Source organism: Macaca thibetana, chromosome 17 (assembly GCF_024542745.1).
Source record: "Macaca thibetana thibetana isolate TM-01 chromosome 17, ASM2454274v1, whole genome shotgun sequence".
Taxonomy (NCBI): Eukaryota; Metazoa; Chordata; class Mammalia; order Primates; family Cercopithecidae; genus Macaca; species Macaca thibetana.
This window is the reverse complement of record NC_065594.1, coordinates 198,720-214,142: the sequence shown is the minus strand read 5'-3', so window position 1 is coordinate 214,142 and position 15,423 is coordinate 198,720. Positions and strand designations below refer to the sequence as shown.

Below are 15,423 nucleotides of genomic sequence, written 5' to 3'. Positions count from 1 at the left end.
TAGCAATGCATACACTGGACACCAAAGATGGAGAGCGAAATGGCCACTCTGCGGGAGCGCTGAACTCCTTCCTCAGACCTGCCGCTCGTTCTGGATGTGTGAAGGGTACATCTGACAAGGACCCTGCACGCAGGTCAGGAAAGGCTCCGGTAGGCAGGGGAGAGCTTGAGTCACCTGCCTGACACATTTTCATGCCCTCAGCCAGTTTCTTCTAAAACACTGGGCCAACTAGAACCCATCTCCCCCTGCTGTGCTGTTCTGAGGAGATGACACATGGCAAACGCTTAGGACAGTGTCACACACAGGGCCTCTGCCAACACCAGTCCTCATTCCTGTGAGACCCCACGTGCCCCAGAGGGTCTCACCCCTTTGCAGTGCTATCTAGGTTGGCAAAGGCCTGGGTCTGCACTTGTGTGGTGAGTGGAGAAGGCTTGCTTTTTCTGCACGTTTTGGCTTGAGAATGTGAAGAATTCAATCCCTTTTCTTATTAAGCAGATCGCGCCTGATTCACTGAGAGGCTGGCGTGGCCGCTGTTCTCAGGAAGCCTGCCTCTCAGTGCACATCCTCACCACTGGCTGTCTTCTTTACGCCTTTCCTTATTTGGTCTAATATAATCAGTTTATCCGTTTGTTTGTTTATTTACATTTCTTCCCTACCCTCATTCCATTGAAGTTTAAATCACTTAAACATGATAAAGTGGGGGAAAGAACTGGATTAATCAGGATTAGGAAATTACAGCCGACACAATATTCAGGACCAGGACAATGAATCAACGCTGAGCCACAGACTGGGCACCTCTCAGCAGATCAGAGGAAGGGTGGACAGGCAGGATACAGGCCGGCCACGAGAAAAAGCACATGCCAGTTTCTCAAGGAAAGCAGAACCCTCTCCTAGTCCTCGCATCCAAAGAAAGTCCTCCCAGAGGGCACCACGTGGCAAAGTGCTTTGCTATTCTGAGGGGTCCAGGGGCCATGGGCCTCCCCTGGGAGTTACTGAATTGGAACCTCATTCTCACAGGACTCAGAGGCACCATCCTGAGTGCCATAATTAAGAGCAGGGAGTGCAGTGAGCTGATGACACCCCCCTACCCACACCATGCAGATGCTCCACTGCAACTGGACAGAGAAAGCAAGTCCCAGGCTTCCGTGGAACAGAAATGTTTTGCATACTTAAATGCAAATTTAAATGGTCACTTATGCCAATAACCATCCGAGGCTCAAAATGATACCCATAACGAAAAGACTTACCTTTCCGATTCCTTAAATCTATATTTAAAGAGCAGCTCCTCCCATAAGAAATATTAATCTAGTGGCCTAGTTTTTATTCTACAGGAATTTTCTTAAGTCTTCAGTAATTTATGTGCAAAAGATTAATAAACATATCATTTGACATACACGTTATAACCTTACACAGAAAATACCCTAAAGTTTTTTACTTTTTCCAGAAATTTCCATGTTAAAGTATTTTAATTAAAAATATACTCAAACATGCTAGTTACATGGGTGGGTTTAATACGTGAAAATTCACTATGCTGTGTGCTTAGAAATTGTGTACTTTTTTTAAAGTAAATTTTACTTTAATAAAAAGTTAAGGCTGGGTGTGGTGGCTTGAACTTATAATCCTAGCACTGTGGGAGGTTAAGGCAGGCAGATTGCTTGAGTCCAGAAGTTCCAGACCAGCCTGGGTAACATAGCGAGATACCATCTCCAGAAAAAAATTTGAAAACTGGCCAGACGTGGTGGCACATCTGTAGTCCCAGCTACTTGGGAGGCTGAGGTAGGAGGATCGCTTGAGTCCAGAAGGTCGAGGCTTCAGTGAGCAGTGACCTCACCACTGCACTTCAACCTGGGCAACAGAGCAAAACCCTCTTAAACAAAACAGTAGGAGTGGCTGGGCGTGCGCGGTAACTCATGCCTGTAATCCCAGCACTTTGGGAGGCCAAGGCGGGCAGATCAGGAGGTCAGGAGATTGAGATCATCCTGGCTAACACGGTGAAACCCCATCTCTACTAAAAATACAAAAACTTAGCCAGGCATGGTGGCGGGCGCCTGTAGTCCCAGCTACTCGGGAGGCTGAGGCAGGATAATCGCTTGAACCCCGGAGGCAGAAGTTGCAGTGAGCCCATACCGTGCCACTGCACTCCAGCCTGGGTGACAGAGTGAGACTCCACCTCAAAAACCAAAAACAAAAACAAAAACAAAAAACAGTAGGAGTGAAAGGGAGAAAAGCTGCAACAATAGGAACTCTCAGACAGACATGGTGATACACGCCTGTAATCCCAGTACCTTGGGAGGCTGAAGCAGGCAGATCACTTGAGGTCAGGAGTTTGAGACCAGCCTAGCCAACATGATGAAACCCCATCTCTGCTAAAAATACAAAAATTAGCCAGGCGTGGTGTCGTGTGCCTGTAACCCAGCTACATGGAGGCTGAGGCAGGAGAATTGCTTGAACCCAGGAGCCGAGGCTGCAGTGAGCCAAGATGACGCCACTGCACTCCAGCCTGGGCGACAGAGCAAGACACCATCTTAAAAAAAAAGAACTCTATTATACTGAATTCAGATCATCTTTTTAACAAACAGACACATACAACTCCAAAGGTACTGTTATCTTTTTCTCTCTTATTATTTGGGTTCACATGATGACTTTCCTACCTGAATTTTCTGAAAGCAAATGCATTTTTTATCCAGACCAAGAAATGGGAGTTGGAGGGGAAAGGTGGAGGCACAGCTGTTTTAAGTTATAAAGTAACACCACACACCAAACTGACTGAATTATTTCAAGGGCATTAAATATGGTAAATGGAGGCCTTTCTGCTAGCAATTAACATAAATTAAATGCTGATGGAAACTTCATCGGTGTCATGATCCTTACTTTTATTGTATTTGTGTGTTTCTGTATTGCAAACAGCCCTGGCTTTATTACTTCTTGCACTATAATTATCACTAATGGATTTTACCTAATAAGATCCCACCTGCATTTGGGATTATTTGCTTGACTTGTTTCTTTTTCTCACAGCTGAAACACAACTGCAAAGAACACAGGGGCTCCGCTTGCCTCCTTTGTCTGCGAGTGATTTACAGGAGATTTTAAGCTCTGCTGTTGGCCCGAAAGTTTCTCTGCAATCTTACTCCAGATTTCCCCAGGACTGCTGCTTTCCTACTTTCAAAACTGCTGGGTTCTGTACATCAAGGGATGGTGCTTGGCAGCATATTTAACTTCATGCTTTCACAATGAGAATGGCTGTGGCTTTGCTGTCAGCTTCACTGCTGAAACACTCTGCACCACATTACTCACAACCCTGTGCTTTATCAAAGCAGCTCAACGTAACAACGCTCACTATATACAAGTTAATCCCAGTATGGCCCAAAGTATCGAGGAAGCCCCCTACAAAACAGCAGGATTCATTTCACAAACATCTCCTCTGAGAAATGTAAGGTCTACGGTAATAAACTACAAGAGGATGGAGATTGGTTTTGGAAATAACAAATAACACTGTTAGCCTTTTCCTACGACTGCAACGCCAGGAGTATGTAATTAGGTTATTTCTAAGAAACCAGCAGTGCTTGGGCCATTCTAACATGCTTTGAGCATGAAATCTTACTACTCTTCCAAGGCACCAAAAATACTTAGCTTATTTCTGCTTCATGCGACTATAATTTTTAAGATGACAGATTGTAATAAAGCACTAGCTTTCATGAATCATTTCATAATGCAATTATGTTTTTACCTGTTACATTTCACTAATTACATTTTTACCTGGTTGGACACTAGTTCCATTTTATATGGTCCTGTCCCTGAACTTGGATTTTATTCAGGTGTATGAACGGCTAAGAGATCATAAATGTATGGCTATGAGGTGTAGGGGTGTGTGTGTGTGTGTGTGTGTGTGTGTGTGTGTGTGTGTTTGTGTGTTTTAAATAGAGATAGGGTCTCGCTCCGTTAACCAGGCTTGGAGCGCAGTGGCTATCACAGCTCACCGCAGCCTCAAACTCCTAGGCTCAAGCGATCCCGCCTGCCTCAGTATCCCAAGTAGTTGGGACTACAGGTGCACACCACCACGTCCAGCGTTTTATTTTTTGTAGAGACAGGGAGTCTCGCTATATTGTCCAGGCTGGTCTCAAACTCCTGGCCTCAAGTGATCTTCTTGTCTGGCCTCCCAAAGTGCTGGGATTACAGGTGTGAGTCACCACACTCATTGCTGTAAGTTGTGTATTAACGTACAAACTGGTGCCACCTCCACTAATGTATCCTTTAATCCTAAACAACTAAAACGTGAGACTGTGTTGCCACAATTCTGACGATTTCTCAAGCTTTTTCTTTCTAGTTTTTTCTCATTTCCTGAACATGTTAATACTTACACCCCCTGTAACAGCACATACACTATTTTTTTAAATAGGAGAAAACTGAGTCAGAGAATACCCAATGCATGTTGCTCAACCCTCCCATTTCTAGAAGAAAAAAAAAATGCACAAACCAAAACAAGAAAAGGGAAGCCAGTCTCTTTACACGACAGCTCAGAATAACCCGAATAAACACCAAAAAAAAGGGGCTAAGCATGAAAGCCCTTTTCATCTCCACAAGAACGGAACAGAAAAATACACGTTACAATTTCAGGAGACCTCAGCAACTTCTGGATCTCGCCTGAAAAGGAAAAGCAGCTCAAAAGACCCTTTCAGAGAGAGAAGGTAGAGAACCTTCCATTGTGAGTTCAATTATGTGTTAAAAGGGCCTTGGATTTTTAACCTAGAAACACTTGTATAAGTAGTAACCAATTCAAAGCCTTCAAGTGGTTGCCAGACCATTCTGACTGCCCCAGCTGTCCCACAGCTGCCTCTGCACACGGCCTTGTGGAGGCCTGTACCCACCTGGTCGCATCCTGCGTTCACCAGTTCCTGTAGCATTTGCCGGTTCACTTCTGCAGCTGCAGAGGTGCCTGATTCATTAGCAAAAGGCAACAAGGAATATCTGATTTCCCTCAAGGCTTTCTGATAAGGTCCGAACTTTGGGGTGGCTCTCATCTGCTGCTGCTGTCTGGCGGCATCTTTGCTCCCCAGGACTTTGGCATCCAGGGAAGTGTCACTGTTTGGGCCCACGGGTAGCCCCTGAGCCGAAGACTTGGATGGCTGCTTTAACCCCTCACGGATCTCCTGCAGTCGCTGCCGGCTATTTCCAGAATAAGTTGTGGCAGGAAAAGTCTTTGGCCTCATTGTTAGTCCAGTTTCCTTTTACCATAAATACAATCTTCTTAAAGTGTTTTATTATTTTTTAAAAAAAAACTGTCAATAGTATCAGTTTGTTGTAAACATACTTTCAAAATAATTTCCTTTTGAAAATGTTCTTTCCTTCAATTTTTGTAGTTCCTATGGAGAACCTAAAATTTTCCAAAGTCTTCATTTTGAAGATCATCACTCTCTGAAAAAGAAAATAAATGGGAGAGAAATGTTCATTTGTCGTTTTCACACAATGTTAATGCTATTTTTCAGAAACGAACAGTGATCGCGGAAATATACCACTTGGAAAGAAAAGAAAGAACGCATCACCTCTCAGAAATGACAAAAATACTGTTCAACCATGGTTAAAGCACATGACATCTAGGGCTGTCCCAAAATGTTTACTGTAATACGTAATCTGCAACAAAGTAAATCGCTATAAATATTCAACTCAGGGCAAGAACAGTAGTATCAACAACTGACAGCTCATTTAAAACATTTCATTATAATAAAATTTTATTTTGAAACCCACAGCTTGAGGAGTATTTACAGTTAAATGTTCTACATGGGATCTTGGATTTCTGGCTTGTTCCTAATAACCAATCAACTCCTTGTCCTTCACCCCATGGCTTTACTAACCTCTCCCTTCACATGAGATGTGGTCCTTCCATATCTTTTTAGAAAACTTTCTGAACTTCTCCTTATAAAACCCTCCCAATTTCCTAAAAGACACCCCAAAGTCTGTCACGTTAAAAGAGTCCTATGTTGCAAATGTTTCAACTGCAGTTTTCACACACACATCATGAGACTTTGAAGGTAACTACTTCCTTGATTTTTTACAAGGTGGCCACTTACCAGCATTTGGACCTAAATAGTAAAATTAAAATTTCTTTCTTGTAGCAACTGATACTGACATGGAAGGGGACTGGTAACAGCATGTAGGAAACTTCTCAGAGTGCACTATGGCCACACGAACGTCCAATGATCATGTGGATAAGAGTTATGAGTCCAGAACTACGACTTCAGCATGGAAATGGCCTTGTTATGCGGAATGTGATGTCACAAAGGCACTTTCCAAGAGTAAATTCTACCTACTCCAGGCCTAGTGCACGGCCTACTCTGCTGTTCTTTGATTCAGAAAGCAAAATCCAGCCCAAGTTGATCTGAGTTCACCTCAGCAGCCAGCACAGGTCTCTTGTCACAAGGCTGCGTGACCCTGGACCAGTCCCTTGGCCTCCCTCAGCCCCACACTCCCTGCTATGTAATAGGGACGGATGCTTAGGACAGTGGTGAGCACCGGGTCAGATGACAAGGGTACCAGGTCCTGCGGTACTTGGGACACACAACACCCTCCCTATTCTTCACCCCGTGGCGACTGTTTATCTAACCAGCTGCCCTAGCTCAGGCAAGGTGCCCGCTGGTGGGAAAGGCAGAGCCAGCACCCCACACTGTGCCAAAGCCCTTAGTGGCTGCCCCTTCCCTCACCCAATCCCCTTACTCCATAGAACTCAATAAGCAGATTTCGAAGGATAATCATTTTGAGTTCTAATAAAATGAAGAACAACTGATCCAAAAAGAATACCCTTTAAACGGGGATGGGCAGAGGGATCTGGATGCTCAGCTTACGTAAGGAACTTTGTAACTGTAAACCGTGACCCAGCTTCACAGACTTTTTCAAGCGGATAAAAAAAAAAAAGGATAGCTAACATTCACCCACCCTTACTACGTGTCAGGTGCAGCTCAAAGAGTTAATCTACATAGATCTATCACACAACCATACGCAATAGCAAACACTAAGAGATGACATTTGAATTACTAGTCCTTGCTTAGATGGGAAGGGGATTGTAAGCATTTTAACTATCCCCTTTCTCAATGTAATTGTGAGAAGATTCCATTTAGAAGGTAAAAGAGAGACTAAACAAATTTCTCAACATGAAATCTCTATTTTAATACACAATATAATATGGTAAAGTCACTAAAATGACTGTGTTAAGACTGTGCAGATATCGAGCTATTAGATCCAGGTACAGCCCAGATCCCCTGGGGCCTGTACTGGCCACATACCAGAAGCCTAGAGCTCTGCTTAATTGGTGTAAAATGGGGCATATTGCAGCCACACTCATTTCAGTGACTTTGTGCTCTAAGCATCTGTTTTGAAATACCTAACTTTGTAAAACCATAGCTTCACATTCCAACAAAAACGGAGAGGTTCTCAACGTGATGCCAAGCAGTATGCAGGATGCTAGGAGTGACTCGGTATGGCCAGGAAAAGGCAGAAGAGTTCTTTCTTTTCCTATAGGAATTCACACAAATCACTTTGTTTCCAATCTTTAGTTTTCTTCCCTTTCTTTGAAAACTAAAATAGAGAAAACACAGCCATACTATCTTCACAAGAACGATCAATGCAAGAGAGGGCCTGACAATATGCGGAGAGTTTCTTCACGTCCAGAACATTCACTCGGCCATCTACTCATCTAGCCCATCCAATCTCTATCTACCCTACAAACATTTATTAAATACCTACTCAAGGCCGGGCGCAGTGGCTCACGCCTGTAACCCCAGCCACTTGGGGAGGCCAAGGCGGGCGGATCACCTGAGGTCAGGAGTTTGAGACCAGCCTGGCCCACATATAGTGAAACCCTGTCTCTACTAACTAAAAATAAAAAAATTAGCCAGGCATGGTGGCAGGTGCATCACTTGAACCAGGGAGGCAGGGGTTGCAGTGAGCCGAGATCGCACCATTGCACTCCAGCCTGGGCAACAAGAGCGAAACTCCGTCTCAAAAAAAATAAATAAATAAACAAAAACAAAAAAAACTTACTGAATCTCAGGCACTGATAGGATAAATGAAAACAAAATCTCGGCTTCAGCAAGTTTACTGTCAAGTGAATGCTGGGGTGAAGCAGGCAAATAAACAGCTTCAAAAAAAGAGAGACACCTGGAGAATAAAAAAGAAAGAGCTCTAAGGTAGAAATAATTAGACCTGAGTGTCAGGAGGAATGGAAATCCAGCTAGAGGGAACAGCATATGCAAAGAAGCCTTTAGGCTCCACCTACCACGTTCAGGTCTGTGCAGTTCAGGCTCTTCCTGGAGATACAGGAGGTCAAAGGACTGGGGGGTAGGGGGAGGTGGGAAGGGTTGGGGGGGCCTGTGGGATGAAACCACAGAAGTCCCCAGAGGCTCAATTCGCGGCCATGTTGAGTCTGGACTCAGTGCAGAGGATGGGCAGCCACTGTCTATGGTTCAGCTAACGAGTGACACGGCCTGAGTGGAAGGTGGGCTACAACGGACAAGTGCAGCACTTCCTGGGTGAGGAGCAGCAGCCCCGGGGAGCAAGGGGAAGGGGTTTCAGGTCTGGAATGAAAGGCACAGATGCGGGGTGGTGGGGAGGGGATGCTGGCATCTGCGTATGGGGCATTTGCCCAGCCAATGGCCTGCCTGCTCAGCCATGAAATGGAGCTACCAGGTGAGTGGATGGCTGAAGGCCCTCCCGGCTCACTCACATTCCTTAGAGGAGCAGCCATCTGTGATATGTCTCTTTTTACCAGCAGTGATATTAGCACAGCACAGAAGGGGCAAGCTGCTTTCCACTCAGCTATGAAAGGGCAAGAGCCACAAGAGACAATCCAGACTGAAGAAAAAGAACCATGAGAAAGTTCCATGTTAAAGCCAGGATGCAGGGATGTCCTCTCTCCCATCACACGAGCAGACAGAAGGGAGCTGGGGGTGGCTGAAGGAGGTCCTGGTTGACTCTGAGGCTGGAAAGCTCTCTCTGAAATCTGCTCTAAAGAAGGGAAGCGGCCGGGCGCGGTGGCTCAAGCCTGTAATCCCAGCACTTTGGGAGGCCGAGACGGGCGGATCACGAGGTCAGGAGATCGAGACCATCCTGGCTAACACGGTGAAACCCCGTCTCTGCTAAAAAATACAAAAAGAGGCCGGGCGCGGTGGCTCAAGCCTGTAATCCCAGCACTTTGGGAGGCCGAGATGGGCGGATCACAAGGTCAGGAGATCGAGACCATCCTGGCTAACACGGCGAAACCCCGTCTCTACTAAAAACACAAAAAATTAGCCGGGCGAGGTGGCGGCGCCTGTGGTCCCAGCTACTCGGGAGGCTGAGGCAGGAGAATGGCGTAAACCTGGGAGGCGGAGCTTGCAGTGAGCTGAGATCCAGCCACTGCACTCCAGCCTGGGCGACAGAGCGAGACTCCGTCTCAAAAAAAAAAAAAATACAAAAATTAGCCAGGTGTGGCGGCACACCCCTGTAGTCCAGCTACTCGGGAGGCTGAGGCAGGAGCATCCCTTGAACCCAGGAGGCGGAGTTTGCAGTGAGCTGAGATTGCGCCACTGCACTCCAGTCTGGGTGACAGAGGGCGACTCTGTCAAAGAAACAAACAAACAAATAAATAGAACGGAAGCTGCTGAAAGCCAGGAGGAACAGTAAGGCTCTTGGGGGTGGAGGAGGCAGGGGCAATCCACTTATTTAACATATATTTTTTGTTTTTTGTTTTTTGTTTTTTTGAGACGGAGTCTAGCTCTGTCACCCAGGCTGGAGTGCAGTGGCCGGATCTCAGCTCACTGCAAGCTCCGTCTCCCAGGTTTATGCCATTCTCCTGCCTCAGCCTCCCGAGCAGCTGGGACTACAGGCGCCCGCCACCTCGCCCGGCTAGTTTTTTGTATTTTTTTAGTAGAGACGGGGTTTCACCGTGTTAGCCAGGATGGTCTCGATCTCCCGACCTCGTGATCCGCCCGTCTCGGCCTCCCAAAGTGCTGGGATTACAGGCTTGAGCCACCGCGCCCGGCTCAACATATATTTTTTAACAAATGTTCACCAAGAGAACACACTCTTGTAAACAGCGTCCAGATCAAGAAGTGTATCATCACAACCCCACAAGCCCTGGCCCCCACAGACCAAGGGGAACACTCGAGGGGAGACACCTTCGTGACATCTAACACCAAGGATTAGTCTGACCAGTTTTTGAACCGTATACCCAAGGAATTATGCAATCTCTACTCTGCAGTTCAGCACATTTCGTTCAACACATATTCATACACGTGGTGTATAGCAGAAGCCTGTCAGTTGTCACTGCTGAGTAATATCCCCTTGTACAAATACACCATAACTTATGCATCCATTCTACCTAATGGACGTTTAGGGTGCTCCTGGTCTGGGCTATTATAAATGGCGCCGCTGCCACTCAGGCTGCCATGGCTCCAGGCCCAGAGCTGTGAGGAGCTGCAGCATGGGTGCCCAGCTCAAGGCCTTGCTTCCACCGCCGTGCCAAATACTTCCCAGTAAAAATACTTGCTGAAGAGTGACTGGCAGAGCCCCTGAAGAGACTGTAAAAAGGCACCCCTTCCCCAAGAAGCTTTTTGTTACTATATTATTGTACAGTACCAACAATTTTCCCTGGGGAGCTTTCCGGAGCCTGGTGGGCAGAGGCCCTGGCCCACGCATAGACACGCCTTGATACCACAGCCACATGAGGGGGGCGGGAAAAGGCTGAGTCAAATGGGGGGCGGGAACAGGACCCCTGAGGCATAGGAGAGAAAGAAACAGTCTTAGTACAAGGGTGATCATGTGTGCGCTCTAGAAGATGTGTGACACATATGCTGTGTCAGGGAGGTGAGTCTCTACTATCACCCAGGTCTTCTGTGAGTGGCTAAAAGTCTCCAAGTAGATTGCACATGCCCTCATATAAATCTGTATACATGTGACATGAGACAAGCCCTCTTATATGTAGGGCCCTTGAGCAGTGCACCAGCTGAACACCCACACAAGGTGTTCCTGTTACTTGGTCCTGAGGATGCAGAAAGACTGATTCGCCTCTGACTTTAAGGAGCTCATAGCTCAAGATGAGAAGGCAGGAGAAAATCAATTATATAAATACGCTATACCATGTGTCATAATGGAAGTTTGCCCAAAGAATTATGGGGATCTGAAACAGAGAGTAGTTACAGGACAGAGAAAAGTGGGTGCATTTGGCCGGGTGCGGTGGCTCACGCCTGTAATCCCAGCACTTTGGGAGGCCGAGGTGGGCAGATCACGAGGTCAGGAGATCGAGACCATCCTGGCTAACACGGTGAAACCCTGTCTCTACTAAAAATACAAAAAATTAGCGGGGCTTGGTGGTGGGTGCCTGTAGCCCCAGCTACTTGGGAGGCTGAGGCAGGAGAATAGTGTGAACCTGGGAGGCGGAGCTTGCAGTGAGCCAAGATTGCACCACTGCACTCCAGCCTGGGTGACAGAGCGAGACTCCTTCTCAAATAAAAAAAAAAAAAAAAGAAAGAAAGAAAAGTGGGTGCATTCAATAGCACTAAGAGGTAGAACTCACAGGAGTAAGTGATGCTCACTGGAAAGGACTGATATGAAAGACGAGCCCAAGTTGCTGGTTTGAAAACTGGGGCCAGTGGTGGTGCCATTCTCTGAGCCAGGAAACCTCACCTGTCTGGACAATGCGGCCCACCAGGAGAGCAGCATCAGTGGTGGAGGAGGAGGGCAGTGACCAAAGGTGAAAAAGCACAGGGCAGGCTGGGTTCAGTGGCTCACACATGTAATCCTAGCACTTTGGGAGGCCAAGGCGGGAGGACTGCTTGAGCCAAGGAACTGGAGACCAACCTGGGCAACACAGGGAGATGGCGTTTCTAAAAGTAATTAAATAATTAGCCAGTGTAGAGGCACACCTACGGTCCCAGCTCCTCAGGAAGTTGAGATGGGAGAATCACTTAAACCCAGGAGGTAGAGGCTGCAATGAGTCAAGGTCGCACTATTGCACTCCAGCCTGGGAGTCAGAGCGACACCCTGTTTAAAAAGCACAGGGTGGGGAAGCTCACTAAGAACTGGGTGTGCAGTGTTAAAGAAGTGGCTGGAGGTGGGAGGCCCAGGTCCTTCCCCAGCTCTGGCACTGATGGTGTGGTCTGAGCCTGTCACTTAACCTTGCTGAGTTTCAAGCTCCAGCACGGTACCAAGGGTCTAACACCCGCTACTGTCTACCTGACAGGCTTGCCCTGAGGATCACAGTGTGCTGTGCGTGACAGCAGGCTCAATCTGTAATGCATGACACGCTGATCAATTATCACCATTACTAATTAAGGATTTATGGTAAGTTAGACAAAAAAGGTTTAATAAGGCCAGGAGCTAAGAGCACGGAAAAATTACCAAACTGAACACAGAAACAGGTATTCCATGCTTGCTCCAAGTGACTCCTTTTTATATTTTAATTTATTTTTTTGAGAGAGTCTCACTCTGTCGCCTAGACTGGAGTGCAGTGGCTCAATCTCAGCTCATTGCAACCTCCACCTCCCAGGTTCAAGCGATTCTTGTGCCTCAGCCATCTGAGTAACTGAGATTACAGCCGTGCACCACCACACCCGGTTAATGTTTGTATTTTTAGCAGAGACGAGGTTTCACCCTGTTGCCCAGGCTGGTCTCGAACTCCTAATCTCAAGTGATCCACCTGGTTCAGCCTCCCAAAGTGCTGGGATAACAGGCGCAGGCTACCGCGCCCAGCCAAGTGACTCCTCTTTAAATCAGTGTTTGAGAATGATGCTTAGAAAGTTAAAGGAGCAGGGGAAGAGGAAAATAAGGCAAGAATATAGAACATAGAATGTAGATCAGGGGGTGATAACTCTTCCTTTTAAGACAAAAATTATCAGTCATTGTTTTAATGAAGGACTGAGAGAGAGAGAGAGTGTGTGTGTCTGTCTGTCTACATACTGGAAAAATAGAGACAGTGTTAAACTGAACATTTTTTAATTTAATGAGTTGCTTGTACTTAAGAAAATAAAATTACATGAAAATTAATGTGAAGCAGTAAATAGAGGTCAGTTCAATAATGTCTGCGTTGGCTAAAAAAAAAAAAAGAAAGTTAAAGTAGCTTTCTTTTAACTCTAAAGATAGAAAAGCACAGAGAAGAAAAGCTTAAGTCATTCCTCTCCGAAATGTGCCTGCAGCCAGGCGCCAGGTTGCTCAGTTCTGAGTAGCGTCTGAGCCTCAAGATGCTGACCGCAGCTCAAACGCCAGGTCTGGGTTGACTCTGTGATCCTGTGCATGTCAAACGCACCAATGCATCCTGTCCTCCCCACCTTGCAAAACCTTTCTCTCAACTAGAAAACTCTAACCCTGAGCCAGGCACGATGGCTCATGCCTGTAATCCCAGCACTTTGGGAGGCTGAGGCGGGCAGATCACAAGGTCAGGAGATGGAGACAATCCTGGCCAACATGGTGAAACCCCGTCTCTACTAAATATACAAAAATTAGCTGGGCGTGGTGGCACACGACTGTAGTCCCAGCTACTCAGGAGGCTGAGTCAGGAGAATTGCTTGAACCCAGGAGGCGGAGAATGCAGTGAGCCGAGATCATGCCACTGCACTCCAGTCTGGCAACAGAGTGAGACTCTGCCTCCAAAAAAAAAAAAAGCAAAGCAAAGCAAAGCAAAGCCCAACCCAACCCCACCTGCCTGGCTCACTCCTACTCCTAGAACCTCAGCCTAGGACCCTCCCGCAGAAGGACCTTCCTGACCTCCCCAATCTAAGGGCCCACACATGTTCACTCCCAGCCCTTCCCACAGCACCATCACTGGCTGGTGTCTTCCTCTTGAAGAAACTGATAGCACCATGAGGGCAGGAGCATCCTGTTTGGTTTACCCCCATCTACTCCTGGGCATGTGCACACAGGCCCATGCAACATCTGTTGAAAGACACAGGCAGTCACTTCGCACCGAGTCTGCATCCTCAGTTCCACAATGAGGACAAAGCCTGCCAGTGTCACCCCAAAGGTCTAAGGTGATGAGGAGAACGAAGCCTCAATCAACAGCAGTGCCTTCTCTGAAGTTTAACATGCAGGTCTAAATGAAATGTGCCCGAGGGAGCTTCATAGAACAAAAGTCGCAGGACTATGGTATATTATTCAGCTATAAAAAGGAAGGAAATCCTGTCATATGCAACAATAAAGATGAACTTCAAGAACATTTTGCTAAGTGAAATATGCCAAACACAAAAAGGAAATATTGTATGATTCCAGTTATGTGAGTTACCTCCAGTATGCAAATTCATAGAGACAGAAAGAAGAGAGATTACCAGAAGCAAGGTGAACAGGGAATTTTTATTTAAGGGGTACAGTTTTTGTTTGGGATGATGAAAAAGTCTTATATATAGACAGTGGTGATGTTTGCAGTAATGATGCATTTAATGCCACTTAACTAAACTGTATACTTATGAATGGTTAAAAGGATAAATAGTATGTATATTTTTCCTCAATTTTAAAAATGGGGAAAAAAGTCTCCTAACTACTCCTGTTTAGCAAACTCGTTTGAACAACAGCTCCCTTTTTAAACATAGCTACATGGCTGGGCATAGTGGCTCACGCCTATAATCCTAGCACTTTGGGACCCGGAGACAGGCAGATCACTTGAGGTCAGGAGTTCAAGACCAGCCTGCCCAACATGGCAAAATCCCCCTCTACTAAAAATGCAAAACTTAGCTGGAAATCGCTCGAACCGCGGAGGCGGGGGTTGCAGTGAGCCAAGGTCATTCCACTGCACTCCAGCCTGGGCAACAGAGCGGGTCTCCATCTCAAAAACAAACAAACAAATAAATAAATAAACATAGCTACACAATGAGAAGACTGGACCTAGGGACTGGGTAGGACATAGCAGGGCAAAGTCTCCACACGAAGTCCAAACCCCAGGGCAGCTGCACCTCCCCACCCCACTGGCCCTCCACCACACAGACACTGACTCACAGCAGAGCTGCGCTCCTAGAGACACTTGGGGTGTTAAGCATCTGTGGGTGCCCCAAACATTCAAATAATAAAATCAACCAGGGTGGTCAAGTCTGGACACTTCTATGTCGATGTCTATTTATACCTGAGCTAAGAAATACTAAGTGGCTGTGTCCTTAAACAGAAGCCAGATCAGGAGTCCTGGTTTTTCTTTCCTTTTCCATTCCCCCCTCAACATCTGCTTATGAAAAATTTCAATCATACAAAAAGGTTGAGAGGATTATTCAGTGACATCCCTAAACCTACCACCTGGTTTTGTTTGGTACGGAGGTAGGGGGAGGGCCCCACACCCTGTTCTGATTTTTTCTCCATCTCCCACCACAGTGAGGCACTAGTCCAGGAATACCACAGGGGCTGTCCTTGTCTTCAGTGAACACGCAAAATAGTACCTACGGATAAACTGTGTTCTTGCCTCAGTACTTTAGAAACGATGAA

The 15,423-nt window shown here is 46.4% G+C and overlaps 4 protein-coding genes across 27 annotated transcripts in view; 2 read left to right on the top strand and 2 right to left on the bottom strand.

The window, feature by feature from the left end:
• Positions 1-15,423, top strand: part of MRPL57 (mitochondrial ribosomal protein L57) — a 407,990-nt gene that overhangs the window by 287,355 nt on the left and 105,212 nt on the right. The window lies entirely within an intron of this gene.
• SAP18 (Sin3A associated protein 18) overlaps positions 1-15,423 on the top strand; it is a 556,924-nt gene that overhangs the window by 468,953 nt on the left and 72,548 nt on the right. Inside the window, exon 1 of one of the 23 annotated variants that reach the window (XM_050766781.1) lies at positions 8,325-8,329. The exons of the other annotated variants lie outside the window; for them this stretch is intronic. The gene's annotated coding sequence lies outside the window, so the exon portion shown is untranslated. Of the gene's footprint in view, positions 1-8,324; positions 8,330-15,423 lie in introns of those variants that run through there. 23 annotated transcript variants of the gene reach the window in all.
• The window catches only part of EEF1AKMT1 (EEF1A lysine methyltransferase 1), a 351,602-nt gene that overhangs the window by 313,142 nt on the left and 23,037 nt on the right, over positions 1-15,423 (bottom strand). The gene's annotated exons all lie outside the window — the stretch shown is intronic.
• Positions 1-15,423, bottom strand: part of LATS2 (large tumor suppressor kinase 2) — a 95,667-nt gene that overhangs the window by 73,665 nt on the left and 6,579 nt on the right. The window contains 1 exon segment of the mRNA XM_050766732.1: positions 4,866-5,412. Coding sequence (XP_050622689.1) covers positions 4,866-5,207 — 342 coding nt within the window. The 5' untranslated portion in view covers positions 5,208-5,412.